Source organism: Corapipo altera, unplaced genomic scaffold (assembly GCF_003945725.1).
Source record: "Corapipo altera isolate COAL_440 unplaced genomic scaffold, ASM394572v1 47, whole genome shotgun sequence".
Classification (NCBI taxonomy): Eukaryota; Metazoa; Chordata; class Aves; order Passeriformes; family Pipridae; genus Corapipo; species Corapipo altera.
The window spans coordinates 1,742,131-1,757,716 of NW_020884897.1; the positions used below are offsets into that span (position 1 = coordinate 1,742,131).

The window sequence follows — 15,586 nt, forward strand, 5'->3', positions numbered from 1 at the left end:
AGGTGCCCCCTCAGTGGAGCGGCCACTGCCTTGCTGCTGCCAGCACTTCTGGTGTGACCACAGCATAAGAAAGACACACTGCATTTCCAGGGCGCTGTGTGCTCCTCAGTGAATGTTCACTCTGCTCTGTGGAGTGGGCAGCAAGGGGCCCACCACGCAGGATTGTTGCCAACTCAGACTCTGCCGTGGAAGAAGACATATAAATAAAATGTGGGCTTTTCTGACACTCAGTAGCAGGCCCAATCTGCACCAAGTTGTTTTATGTAGTTAATGCCCTGCTGGGGCAGAATAGCTGCTCACTTCTTACCATGTGGAGGGATGCTCATTCGCAGCTGCTCTGCTCCCTGGAGTGGGAGGAACTCCAGCCACAGCCTCCCCGGGCACTGGTGGGGCTGCTGCTGACTTCAGGCTGCGTGGGTTGGGGCTGCATGAACAGTGAGATGGTCCTGCCTCGCCCCACAGTCACAGTACAAACTGAGTGAGGTCATTTCAACCAGAGAGTATCCACAAGGATGTCTCGATATTGAAGGATCAGCAGAACATAACTATCTTGAGGAATAAGAAATCCAAACATACATATACATGCATGTCTTTACACACATCTTTGTGTACATACACATACATACGTATACATCTGTGTATATATATATATATATATATATATGCACCTGAATAAATACTGTAACCTTTTTGTAGTGCTATGAGTAGCCTGAGGTATTTGGTGTATTAGACAGTAGTCAGCTTCTATCTGACTTTAATGAGTGTTTGTTAATGCCTGTGCATTAAGTGAATGCTGAGTCAAATACAAATGATCATATCAGTAACATATACAGAAAACAAATCTAACTCCTCAGCTAAATGCATGGCCCTGCTCTCCTCTGTCCGGCGTTTACAGGCTCCAAGCCTAGAAAACAGTTCTGCTACAATCATTACATACAACTAGCTACAAACACAGACTAGAGCCACAGGGATGATTTAGGTTGCAATAGTGCCCTGTGATATTTAAATTTTTTAATAGCATTCATAACATCCCAACTACATGGGGGATGCAGAAGAAGTAGGTGCCTACCCACAAGATGAAAAGCAGCGTACCCTGGGCAGACACTGAAATAGCTGCTGAGGAGGGTAGAGCCCAGCACTGCTTTCCATGAGGGCTGAAACACTTTGCAAATATTCTTTATAAGCTCAACTTAAAAAAAAAAAAAAAAAATAGAAAGAGAGGGGTGGTTTTTGAGCTCTTTGAAGGTATATGGGAAGCGAGAGTAGGGAATCCTCTGTGTAGACCCGTACATGAGTCATTACTTTCTGTTTTGGTTCATTTAGGTGCTGGGTTCAGGTTTCATAGCTGTTACTTTCACCAACTGGTTTAGTAGTTTTTTTGTGGTTAAACTAGTCAGCCAAGATGTGGGAACCCCTGGTCCAGCCCCTTCCTCCTCCCAGAGGTGTTGCAAGCCCTTGTTGCCCTCTCAGCTCCACTGCTGCAAGTTCTCCCTTTTGGTACAGAATCTGTAAATATTTCTTGGGTCAAGTCAGCATGAGTCTCTGGCCTAGAGGTCACCACTCATCAGCAGAGGTTGAAAAGCCCTTTCCCATCCTCACTCCTATAAGTATTGAATACCAAATACTGAAACATGTCCTGCAGCACATTCCCTGCCACCAAGACCTAATCTGAGTGTGGGAGGGATCAGCACCTCCCCTTTCCCTGGCTGTGGTGTCCTGGAAGGTGACAGACATGTAGGGACTTTGATGTCTGCAAGTGTAGAAAAGCAGGAGATAATAGAACTAGATCCTTACAGGGTGAGGGTAGGTTGCTGTGATACACCTAAATGTTGGGTTATTATGTTGTCTGAGGCTCCTTTTAGATGCAAGTGGGTGGTGTGTAACCCACACAGCTATAAGGATACAACAGGAATTAAAATAAAAGTTGGCCTCATTAATCTTTTCTAAAATATCTGAGGTCTGTATGAGTTCAAAACTTCCCAGTGGACGCTCAATTTTCTGTTGATGATCCTGTCAATGATGCTGCCCTCTGCTAGCAGCAGCACCAGGCAAACTTCCAGCTCTGCTCTGTTAGAGGGCCTCATGCTAATGCAATAAAACATTTGCTTAAGGAGAAAGAGTTTTCCTGGGATAGCATTCGGGACATGAAAAGGCAGGGGGAAAATTCAATTGAGGAAAGAGAAGCTCTATAAACCTTTATGTCTTTCCAGTGTAACACAACACTCATTTTTCTGAAGAAGTCCCCTTGACTTTCCCCAACCACATGGGCCATTTTGTCTTTGAAATTCTCTCCAGGCACATTGGTTTTATCTGCTCTTAAGGGTGTACCTTTACTCTTCCGTTTTTTCTCTCGCCATATAAAATTTCAAGCCCTTCACAGTGATGCACTTGACCTACTGAACTGGAAGCAAAACCTCAGGGAGCCCATCGTTAACCATGTGGCAAATTGGTCCTTCCCACTGGCCTCACCTCCCCAAATTTCTAATTGCTAAAGCAGCAGGAGACCTGCCCCAGCAGGGAGTTGCACTTCAACCAGCAGAAACCGATAACTGCAGAAGTATTTTGCTGTGTCAAATCCCTGCCAGCACCGTAGCTGCATATTTTCCCGATGGTTATCTCCTTTCCCAGGGTGCTCTGTGGGTGCAGCTCAGGGGAAACGTGTCTCACCAAGTCAGCGCCAACCCGCGCCAACTTTAATTCAGCAGCATCTCTTCCAGCATCGCTTCCAGCAACCGGCCCTGGGTATCACCCACAGCACAACAGAAACACAGCTCTGCCGATGTCCGGGATGGGGTGGTGTGTCTTTTCTCTCCCCTCCACCATGCCTTGTGTTCCTGCTTTCTCCCAGACTCCAGAGGAACAATCCTCGCCTTGTTCCCGCTCAGTGACCTGGTGCTGGGATTAACACACATGAGCGACTGCATCATCTGCACGGGGAAAGAATGCCGGGGCTGCATCCGGGTGTAAGTGGCCATTTACACCCGTCGTCAGCCAGCTGCTGGGGTGGATGGAGATTTAACACAGCCCAGGAAAGATGATTCAAAAAAAAAATTCAAACCCAACCCACCCTGGTTTTTGAGAGGGTGATCTATGCAGTTTCTGGGCTGCGGGGAAAGCCTCGTGTTGAATTGCTGGTAGGGCTGCAGGGAGAAGGACTGCACAGAAATGGGGGTCACACAGGTGGTATTTGGAGCAGTAGAGCCCCCAGATGATGACTTGCCAGCCAGCTGCACACTTGATTTTAATAATAGTAATAATAATATTATTAATAATGTTAGTATTGGCCCTTTGTAGAGTGCTGTCAAGAACCTCAGTTCTGCCTGAGACTGTGTGGCCCAGGGAGACCTCCCACACTAGGAGTGGGACTTGAGGAATGCAATCACCAACTGGGGGAACATGCTAAGGACACCAAAGTATTTTGCTCTGCCCACCAACCACAGAGCTGATGGGAACAGTTTCCAGCCCCTGCCTGGGCAGCAGTTGGGGCCCCCAGGGAAGGAGCCTGCCCTTCGCCCTCTGAAGTTTTCTCAGGACTGGGCTGACTAGCACATCCAAAAGGCTATTTTTTTTTTTTTTTTCGTTTCTGAAAAGATGATGTCAAGGTTTGAAAGTCTAGAAATTTTTTAGAAATACTGTTTATCTCCGTATGTAGTTTCTTGCAGACTTGGACAAGTCAGCCAGCTAGAGCTGAATCTGACTTTCTGCTCTGGCTGGAGGCTTAGGGTGGTTCTCCACTTGCCTTGCTGGAAAGCCCTAAGGGAAAGCAAGGGAGGCAACAGCATCCACCCACTGCTTCATTTGGCTGTCCCAGCACCATCATTTTCAAGTGTAAGCAGGATGCTGCTATTAGGCAGGATGAAGAAACACGGCTATGAATGCTGTCAGAGCCGGAGCTGGAAGCAGAGGGAAGAGCCATCTCACAACACAGGCCAGGTTACCTGAAGGTCCCCTGGTTCAGAGGAGATTTGTGCCTGAGTAGACACACCTGAGAAAATCTCTGATAAGTACAACTTGGTGGTGCCAGCCCCACAGGGGTCTTTAGGCATCAGAGTACACTTATAGAGAGTTACCATTTCAGTCTATATCATTTTGTCTTAACCCTCAGGTACGTTTTGGGAGTGCCTCTTCCCCCTGGGAGAAGGAGTGAGTCCTGCTGCTGTGAGGAGTGTTTGAGACCCCTGCCTGTCCAGGCAGCAGAGGAAGGGCTGCAAATATGTGCTCCATGGTGCTGCTCCTCCAGAGTCTGTGCCCCCAGCTGCCTGTGATCCCTGCAGCCCAGCAGGATGGGAGCAATGGACAACCACCAAAAAGGACTCCTGAGACACCATGTGCATCCATGCTATTCGCTTTCAAGAGCTTCCACAGCAGATGTAGTTGTCAAATGATTTTGTTGCTATCCATTATTTACTGTATCAAATTAGAAATCAGAATTGGTTACAGAAAAAGGAGATATTAGCTGTCTAGTAATTTAAATGATCTGCTCCCCCTTACTTTACTTTTCGTGGAGTTATGTTGACATTTGAAAAAAAAGTTCTGTTGCTATAGCTACCAAAAATGAGCTTCCAGCCATGAGATTATCATCAATAAAACATGCCAGATGTGTCTCCAAGAGCTTTCATTAATAAAAAAACAAGTGTGATGAGAATCTTCAGACTAATTCTAGGGGACATGAATGAAATGCTTTTAAATAACTAATCTGATGAAAAGTAAAAAGCAACTAGCACCCGTAAGATTTTATCCCAAGCACTAACTGAAGCATTGCTCTCAGTGAGAACACATGCAGCAAAACAGCCTTTTCAGAAACACACAGCCCAGAAAGCTGAGCACAAGTGAAAGGGGAACCCTGTGTTTTACCAGGCTGATGCTGGTCCTTTCCCCCCTGCAGAACTGCTGATGTGCAGAACAAAACCCTGGGGCACGTTGTAATAGTGAAGGCTGAATTTCCTGTCCTTGCAAAATCTCTTCTTTGCAAGTTGTCTCAAAAAGCTCAGCATCTTGCTCCCTCTGGAGCGTCCTCCCATATGTATTACAACTTCAAAAGAAAGATGCATCCACTGTTGGCCCTAATGAAGGCCCACCAGCTATGCATCAGCAAGGGGGGACAAAGGGAGCAGAGGAGAAACTGAGAGAGAAGCCTCAAACTCAGGTCTTGCCTGAGGGCCAGTAGGTCCCTTCTCAGCAGCATGGCAGGGTGCTGGGGGGCTCTGCTCATCCTTCAGGCTCATCCTTCAGCCCTTGGAGTCTCTCTGTGGTGGGTATCTGCTCTTGTTTGCTACAGCTCTTTCATACAATATTTTCCAAACATTTCTGGGTCACCTTGCCTTGTCCTAGGTTGCCAAACTCTGATCAAGAACATGGTAAAGCCAAACTCCACCATTCCCGAGGCTGATAACCCAATTTCTACCAGCTTTATCAGAAAAGCATATGAACCAAGGATCCGCTTCTTCATCTCCACTTGTGCTTACACTCCCACAGTCAGTGTGCATACAGTTCTCCTCCCCTGAAAACTCCTGTGCAGGTTCCAGTTGGATGAAGAATAGAAGGAAATGTTTTATTAAAATTGCTTATTTTTATGCATCTTGGCACCTTTTTTTATTTATGTATTTATTTATTTATTTATTTATTTTAAATGCATTTTCTCTCATTTCCCAGTCCATAGCTGCTCATTTTCACCAGTATGTGACCAGGTTAATAAACTCACTCCAAGCTATGTGGATGCTCTGAGTCCAGTTTGAACACTGCATCTCTGATTAGCCTGTAACAGGCAAAGTACTTGTTTGCTGCAGTATTGTCACTGAATTATCCTGCCCTGGAACTGGATGCCAGCGTTTGTCACCATGGGAATGAAACATTAATTTAATGCTATCTGCATTTATTACAGAGCAAGCCCATTGTACAGGCTGCCAAGGGAAACTGACAGTCCTCTACAATAATGACTGTGGGGGAAAAATATCCATTTCTCATCAGGAATGACTCTTCCCACCTCTCACGTGCTGCTCAAGTGTCTGTGGATCAGTGGAGACAAGTCAGCTGGAAATGAGAGAAAAATACAAAAACGTCTCAAGCTTCACCTACGAGTTGATTTGATAATGATTCACTCACTGCACAGGTCTGATTTTCTCCATCTTATACCATTATTTTGCAGCTCAAATAAAGAAATAAATTTTTGTGACATTTCAAAGTATTTTCTTGAGGAAAAAAGAAAAAAAGGTTTAAAGAAAGAGTGGGAAATGCCTAGGAGAATATTCTGGTACTTGTTCTGAAACATAACACGCAGCTTTTCGCAGTATTTTAATGTCGGGATCCAATCCTATGCAGCTCGGCGGGAAGGAGCTGCATCGCCGGCTGTGGGAAAACGTGGCTCTTGGTGTGGCAGCGGGACACGGGAACACAGGCAGGGGGGCAGCGGTGCCCGGGAGCCCCGGGTTGGTGACAGCGGGCGATCCGAGCGACCGTCGCGGTGCCGAACGCCGGGAATCAAACGCGATCCCAAGGTATCCACAGGGGATCCCCCGCGCGCCCCCTGGCGCTGAACGGGCACCGGATCCCGAACTGATCCAGGGCCCGGCTGCCAAACCGGGATTCCAGACCAAAGGCAGAACAGTAACCCAAGCCAAGGGAGGGAGCAGGGATCCCTGGATCGGCGGTTCCCAGCGCACGAGGCCCCATCTTTCCCCGTGCTCTCTCGTGGCCGTGAGGTCTCAGATCGATACAGCGCCCACAGCAGGAGCTGCCATGAGCCAGGTTAGTGCTGGCTGTCACTCACCACCTGGAACTTTAGCCCGAGATGGGAATTCCGTTTTTACTGCCCTGAGCAGTGAGATGACAAGTGTGGCTCATGTTTCATCACATCCTTGTGGGCTCACTGACACAACGGTGCTTTACTGGGCAGCGAGGATGAGCTCAGCCATGGCAGGGGAAGAACTCATCATTTGTTATTATAAGCTGAACCTCAGATCTAGAAAGTGTCACACACCAAACTTGAAACTTTTATTACTCCACCACAGCCTGGTCTGTGTTCATTCCACTCGAGACTCATGGCTCAGCTCGTCTCCTGTTGCATGGCCCTGAGCACATGGCCTCATGTTCCAGAGGAAAGCAGACCTGTAGGAGCAGCAATATCAATTTCTTTCAGGAAAAGCAGGCAGCTTGTCCCTTTCCCCAGCACTCAAGCCCAGGTCCCCAGGAGGGCAAAGGGGAGCCCTCCAGGCTAAAGGGGCAGAGGGTGGCAGCGGCAGAACCAGGACTCCCTTCTTAGCGTGTGTGAGCAGAGGGAGCTGTGCTGCCTCTGCAGGACAACCCATCAGGATGAGGGAACCCGACAGGGCACAGCTCCCAGTGCACGTGTGAGAGGACACTCTCTCCCAAAGGAGCTTGCCTCTTCCATCAGCAGCAGGAAGGTGGAGGTCACCCTGCTGCAGTCTCCTGCACTGTGGTAGCCCTGGACACCACAGTCACGGGGCAGCCGGCACTACACACAGAGAGACCTTGCAGTGGTTGAAACGAGCTTTCCTTTGAGTTCTGTCGTGGTTTCTGCTGAAGGGTATTTCCTACAGTAAAATCGTCTAAACAATCATTTACACCCTCTCAGAAGAAGATCAGCACGAAATACTCTGCCAACACCCACTTGCTTATAGGATGCTAGGTGATCATGTAAAACATCTGTCCCGACAGCACAAAACCCCCTGGCTGATGAGAATTGGACCTGCTGATGAAGGAGATAAGCAGACAGGATAACACCGACATTTACACTTTGCTGAGCTAATTTACTTCTAACCTTTTAATCTCCTGACAAAAGCCACATCAAGAATCCACTAAAACAGCAAGTGGCTTCACAGGTATCTTCAATATGGTGTTATCAGCCGTGAAGTGTATCTGTCTCCAGCTGCAGGAGACAATTCAGTTGACTTACAGGAGTTCTCAGGCATTTGTTCCTTGCAATAGAAGCCGTGGAAATAGCTCCTTAACACACGCCTGGGGGCACCTCTGAGTCATTTCCACGCCCAGTTTTGTGGATTTAGGAACGCAGAGAATGTGGGTTATGCTGCTCTCCCACTGCTGTTACTTCCTGCAGGTACAGAACAACACTTGCCTTGGTACTGTAGGAGAAGCCATTCGAAGGATTGAGCTCTGTTCCACAACAGGGAGTGAGCTACTGAAACGCACTCCTGAAACACCCCTGTCTTTCCACTTAAAGTCATCAGCCTCTTACTTCCTTTTCAAATTTAAATAGGTTCTTTTCTTTTGTACTGTATTTTCCCTCATGTAATTGTTCCTCTGCCCATTATACTGGACAGCTGAGCTGAATGATACCCTCTGCACCTTCAGCTTTCACAGTGGAACATTAAAAGGAGGCAGCAGCTCAAATTACCCTTCCTGCCCAGTCCCAGATAAAACGATGAACAGTCCCGATGAACAGTCCCATAGGGAACTCAAAAAGATTCATCAGCTCGAAACTCCCCAGGCAAAAATTCTGACATCCCATCAGTCTTCAATAATCATCTTCCAGACATGATTTCTGTGTTATTTAGTGAGGTTCTATTACATACTTAATACTTAGGTGACAGTTTCTCACACAGCACATGTTAAACAGAGCGATGCATTTTGACACTTCCTGAATTGGTGTTACAAGGTCTTGGTGCATTCAACACTGAAGCCGCTCAGGCCAGGCCAATGGAACAAACTTGTTCTGTCAATGAATTTTGTATCAGTTCTGTCAGTGCAGGTAACCACACCTTTTCCCTGTCAAGAGATGTAATAATATTTTTTCTTAATTTCAGAGGTAATTTTGGATCATACATTGCTCCCCAGAAACTTCAGCGTGAAAGGAGATTTACTTTCCTTTTGATCATCCCTTAGTCACTGTCTGCAATTAAAAACATCTCAGTTGGTCATCTCCTAGCAGACACAAATCCACTCAAGTCAGCAGTGCACTGCTGTGACTGAGCCATCTTCCATTAACAGGATATACCAGTTTATATTAAAAAAACCAAACAACAAAAAACCTCAACCTCCCCCCCACCCAAAAAAAAAACCAACAAAAAACCCCCACCCAAACCAACCACAAACCAAAACATTCACAACAAAGAGAAGTCATTAAAAAATCAACTACATAGTAAGTGTATCTTTGGGAAAATCAAAGTAATCCCAGACTAGAGGGGTGCAAAGTCTGATAGACCATGGCTGTAACTGATGTCTAACACTTCCATAAGCATCAATCAGGGGGGTTTTTTCCTGTTCTTTTGTTTGGTTTGGGATTTTTTGGCTTGTGTGTCTTTTTCTGTTCTGAACAGTCTTCTGATGACTAAGATTTAAATATCAATATTTGTGTGGGGGAAAGCTTACTTGTATTAACTAACACAGATATGAGGTTAAGAGACATCAAGGGATCACAATTTACAAAGACAAAAGGGGTCATGAAACCTACCAAGTGAAAAGTATTATATGGAGACAATGTAAAAAACAGGCGTAGAGATAATAAATAGAATAAATGCACAAAGAAGTTCAAAGATTTTTCTTCTCTTTATTTAAACACAAATACATTTACAGCATGCAGGTAAGTTAAAACTATATGGCGTCTTCCCCAAACCAATTGTTTTAATGCATCTTACGTGTACTGAAGTTAAATCATATTCCACAGGTAGACTTGTCCTCATGTCAAATTTAGAGTTACACACAGTAGTGAGTCAGCATTTAAGTTATGTAAATAATTTAGTTGTTCACCAGAAATAAATATTATTTCACCAAGTTCCTATCCTAAACCATCTTTTAAAAATATGATCTAGAGGAACATAAAAATAAGAACCATTCAAAGACTGCAAGTTGAAATAGCAGTGTTGAACATTCCCCATATAGACTGAATATTTTAATTTACAAAATACAGTAACTGTTCTGTCTGGCTGACCGATGACAGCCAAACCAGAAAGCAAAGAAAGTTGTGTGTTTGTTTCTTTAATTTTTTTTACATTTTAAGAGGCAGTTCTTGGTAAACGTCATAAAAGGTTTCAAATAAAAAAAAAAAAGTTTAAATATAAAAAGGTGATGTACACTGAGCTACACACTAGTTACTATTTAATCTAATTTTTTAAACACAGCAATTTTCAGCACCAAAACCCATGACAATTACCTACAGGAATGAAACCCCCACTCACAGGCATGAGAAAAAAATCCTGCTTCATTTCAGTGCGTTGTTTTGTTTTTATGATTGCACATTGACAAATGAAGGTCTGAAAACCTGTAGTTAACATTGAGAAAAATAATGGACAGTGCTGTTTCCATTATGAGAAATTTAATTCAAAATAGTTTGCTGTTCCTTTATTTTTCTTTGCTCAGTATGCTGTCTTCAATCGTGCTCTAAAACAACTGTAAGTTTGGAGTGTTTGGCAGCCCTAATGAACAAAACTGTCTTAAAAGCTGAAAACTCCAAAACAGCAAGATTTCCAACTGATACACTCAACCTTTAAAAATCAAACTATTAAAAATTCAGACTACTGTAGAAATAGAAAAAAGTGGTTCAAGGTCTAAAATTTGACTATAATCCATCATAATATAAATATTTTGCCTATTTAAAATATAAAAGTTGAAAGTGATTTGCTGTCTGAACAGTCACAGAGTTTCTACTGTTTCCACAATAACCGATGAATACCCAGCAAAAAAATTCAAGCCAGAACAAAAAGTGGTACCAACCAGGTCAGGAAAGCTCACCAAATTCTTCCTTCTCTCTCAAAGACCTGGTAGCCAGTTTCTATACAGAAGAAGGCTGTTCTAAAAATTATAGTGGCTAAACCCTATGAATAAGTTAAGCAAATTACACTATAAAATTTTAAACCCTGGATTCAGCTCAGTGGAAGTACTGGAGCTCAAAACAAAACAAAAAACCCCATGTTTCATTTTGTTAGCCACTTTACAGGACTTTATTGCAAAGAGAAGAAAAATATTCAACAACTACTACTTTGGACATTTCATATACCTACTTACAAATGGATTACAAATACAATTCAGGGTAGCACTTTATTTTATTATTATTTTAAACACGTGTCTCTGGGATATCCAGATACACCAGTTTTAAAAAGTTGTGTCCTCTATTAACGCATCTGAATTCGTTAGCCTGTTGCTGAAAAAGGTTTTTCTAACTGAAAATTAAAATTTTAGCCAAAAATTCCAGTACTGTATGTAGTGGAATATAAAGTTACATTTTAGATTGCGCCCATTTCGCTCTTACAAACAGCGAAAGTGAACCATCACAGATACAGACAAATGGACAGACAGGCTCATCATAATGAAGCAGAATGTTTTCACTCCACCAGACTGTACTGTGTGCAGAATCAGGAACAGGACAGATGGGATAATCCATTGCCAGAGTCTTTTTTGTAAACTTAGGTTTACTCTTATTACTGTACAATATTTAATTCTAAGTCACCCGATAACCGGGCATTTAATCAGATAACAGTTATACAGCCGTGTTCATACTGAACTCTTGAGATCTGTGGTGTAGCGATCGCAGTGCCTCGTGGCAGTTGTCGTAAGCACTTCAGTATTCTTACACTGTACAAACAGATTCAGTTCCAATGCTCTGTGTAGCATTCCAAAAGAAAACTGTGATGTAGAGTGCCGCCCTAGTTCAGTGGGACATGTAGTGTTATGTGAAGTGATAAAAATGAAAGTATACTTAAACACTGTTGCACATTCCCTAAGACAATAAGATGTACACAAATTAAGCCAGAAAATTGGAACTAAGATTTTCTCAACATACATTCAGCTTGGCACAGTGCAGACTAAATTTAAGACATGAAAGACAAACTGTGTAATAAGCAGAGCTACACTTTAAGTAACATGTCATTTTTCAAGACGCCAAAATTGCACTCTAGTTTTTTTTTTTGGGAATCAGTTAGCAGAATTTGTAGAAGGGGGAAGAGCTGTACAGGCCAGGTATAATTTATACATTTTCAGAAAATAATCCTACAGTCCCCAAATGGAGAGATTATTGTCATGGAATGACTCCCTCTACACAATATCGGATACTTCTCACGCCGCATTTACTTTTCAGCAACTGTAAATGAGAAAAATCACAGAGTTAAGCCAAAAATGCCAAGTGACTTATATTTACAGTAGACCATATCACTATTTACATAGATTTAAGAGCCCAGTTCTTAGACTACTCAGATAAGTGCTAATAAAACATTTACTTTAAAATAAGGAATCTCTCAACACAAAGCATTTACAGCATGACAAACCAACTGGGTGTGCAATCTTGATGGCATTAGTGGAGTAAACATTACAGAGAGAAACCACTCATAACCCAGCTCCATTTTCCATGACTGTTGCTGCTTTTTCAGGCTAGTGACAACTGCATGGATGTCACCCACCAGTTATTGCAAAGTTTTGATTTTGCTATTTTGGAAAGATGGAATGGGAATTAAGACATCATTCGGTATTAATGATTTTAATTTATCATCTCTGTATTTCTTTAATGTGTCCAGAATAATTCGTTAAATAGTGGTCTCCAAAAGTTAAACAGTGTGTTGTGTTCCAACTCTACCCAAAGTTCTTCTCTAATCAGAAGTTCACAAGCTTATAATCTGTATTAATCTTCAAAAAAAGTATAGCCATTACTACAGAGAAAAATGATCCTGGTCATTAGAGTACTCTCAAGATCAGAACAAGTTTATATTTAATAGTAAAATAAGTTCTAAAAGTTTTGTTCCTTTGCTTCCATAAGAGACAGGTTCTTCTAAGAATAAGACAGGAAAGTAGAAATGAATTACAAGTCTCCTGTCTTTAAGTGCTAAACTCTACTCGCCTCTACCACAATAGGAGACATGATGATAGCAGCAGAATTACAGGAAAGCTTTGCAACTGATTCTGTGAGCATATTACATGGGAATGTTTTGGTTTGTTTGTAAAAAACATGTTCTAGACAAGCCTTAACCATTTTGCATTCCTTCATGATTTACCTACACATAGTCCAAAAGTCAAAGTGCCAAGTCTCATATTTATATTCTCCAGGAGCAACAGTGAAAGCTCTTGTTCACAGCAAGATGCAAATTCCTATTTTAACTATTTATCGCTGGTCTTCTATTTATATCTGGTCTTCTAAAGCTTGAACTATGAGACTAAATAGGTTCTTTTCAGTTTGCATTCTAGGCAACATCAGAGCATGTGCAAACTCATGCTAATAAGGACAACTAAAATAAATTGGGTCAATCATACCATTAAATGTCTCTACATTGGACAGCTGAGCTAGATTGCCTTTGTAGTCAAAGTAGTTATCTAAAGATTACTCTCAACATGTTAATGATCAAGAGTCCATCAACTGCCAGCTCCTTGGTCATTTAAGGTGTTATTCAAAGTTAAAGCACCCATCACTTCAACCTCATACTTATTAAGAGACATTACTGAACAGAACCAGGTACCCTGACTAGTACTACAGTCTAATTTTCTCTAAATTGGAGAGAAAGCTTTGGAAAGTCAATCAGCTAATAAAAAGAAACTAACAGAAACAAGTTTAACATAAGCTGTTCTGGAGCCCTTCAGAATAGGAGCACCCAGGATTCAAGCACCCCACAATCATTTTAGGTGTACTTTCAAACTGAAGATGCTGATAACCTTAACTAAGAGAATGTCTAGAAGACATTTACAGGCACGCTCAAAAGGGAAGATGACAATGAAGAGTAAAGCATTAACTGTTTGGTGAGCAACAGACCAACTACAGAGCAGACATTAACTAAAAAGATGCAATTCTGTAAAGCAACTTCAGCATATCAAGTACCACACTGCATAATTACTTTGGAGATTAGAGATCTGCACATTAATAAGTGATACTTTGGAGATTAATAAGTGCATATATTAATTTCAATTACTGTAGCTGCATTTTAGCTAGGTTAACATTTTAAGTTTACTGGATGAAGACATGAGTTCTGTTATATAATTCCAAATCATTGACACATGAAGCAGTAAGAAAAGCAAATAAATAACATATAAGAATAGGGTCATTTTTACTTCATCACTGAATGTTTTCCTGAAGAAACCATATTTAGAAAGATAATAGCAAGCCCAAAGAATTTATATGTCCACTCCTTTCCCAAATAATAGGTATTGTCTGTGACTGGTAACTATCTCCAACTGATTGTTTTCATGTTTTGTTCTACTCCAGCAGAACAACCCCAGAACTACCACTTTACAACAAACACCACTTTTATAAGAAAAGCATCAGCATCCTTCATCAGATGGACATGTATACTGTTCCCCTAACTATAAAATTCTATAAAAAAAGAGAAGTTAATCTGACTATCCAAGTGACTTTATGCCACAAAATGAACTGCAATAAACCTAGCACAAAGTAGTTTGATCAAACGTTTAAAAAAATCCTCCAAGACAAACTTACACTTTGTCTTGCCGTCCCCCTCCACGCAGTACAACTGGCTGGCTGTTCGGAGTGAACGCACCTCCACCACGAATTGCACTTGGATGAGTTGGAGAAGCTGCTGGATGCTGGCCAGGACGGATAGGCTTAGCTGCATGGGAAGAAACATGGCTTACAAATATATACATCACAATTGTACCTTGGATTATTCAAATTTACTGAGGCTTTATTTTACATTATCCAAATGAAATTGAATGCACTTTGAATATGAAAACAACTTTAGGGGATGGTATTCTGAGAACCTAACAGATTAGTGTCAACTGCAACAAGCCCTGGAAAATAGAAAAGGTTTTGCTTTTGTTGCCCCTACTAGAATTAAAGCTCGCAAAGCCTCTGATAAAAATTCATATTAATTATCTGCTCCATCTAATGTATTACCCTGTGAAAGTTCTGTTTTTTGACAATAAGAACTCAAATAAGACAAAATGCTAGAGGGTCTCACAAGGGTTATGCTCCTGAAAGGAATCATTATACACCTGGCTGTACTTCCCACAGCTATTTGATTGGTAAGTCAGTAGCTACTCTGCTCTGCAAGTGGTTCTGCATACCAATTACTCCACAGATAACACTGCTTTGTCAACCTACCACCACATAAAAATAAAATTTGCTCTATAACTGAAGTGAAAACGCAGCAGTTTTGACAGGTCATTCACAAGCTGCATACACTTAATAAACTGTATTTTCAATCAGTTTTGCACTTAGCTCTTGACAGAGCATGCACAATGGTATGACTTTACCAAGTTCTGTAATAATTAACAGAAGCATTTAAAGTTTCAGCAGGCAAGAGGGGATATAAAGCACCTGCAGGTAGCAGCTGCATCAGAGAAACACTTGATTTCTGCCTTATAGGAAGATGATCTCCAGTAAGACACGACTAGTTCATCTAGACATTTATGCAAAAGAGGCTGTGTACCTCTGGTAAGCTCACTAGAGAATTCTGTTTCTTTTCTTGGAGACCACTTGAGAGAAAGGTAAGACAGAAGAGCACCTGTCTGCAAGCTCCCACTTCATGTGACCAAGAAAAAAAAAACAAACTGTTTTGCAACAGCTCTTTTGAGACCTACAGAATACAAGCAAAATTTAACTGCAACACTCATTTCAGTTGCATTAGCACTTAAGAGAAGTGTATTGATTACTGAAGTCCTTCAGTTTTACAATTAAAAT

At 42.2% G+C, this 15,586-nt stretch overlaps 1 protein-coding gene across 2 annotated transcripts in view; it reads right to left on the reverse strand.

Annotated features, from left to right (window-relative positions):
* Positions 1-9,503: 9,503 nt before the first annotated feature.
* KIF5B (kinesin family member 5B) overlaps positions 9,504-15,586 on the reverse strand; it is a 34,958-nt gene continuing 28,875 nt past the window's right edge. For both annotated transcript variants that reach the window (XM_027648466.1, XM_027648465.1), the window contains exons 25-26: positions 14,384-14,513; positions 9,504-12,049 (exon numbers count right to left, since the gene is read on the reverse strand). In XM_027648466.1, coding sequence (XP_027504267.1) covers positions 12,043-12,049; positions 14,384-14,513 — 137 coding nt within the window. In that variant the 3' untranslated portion in view covers positions 9,504-12,042. The remainder of the gene's footprint in view (positions 12,050-14,383; positions 14,514-15,586) is intronic.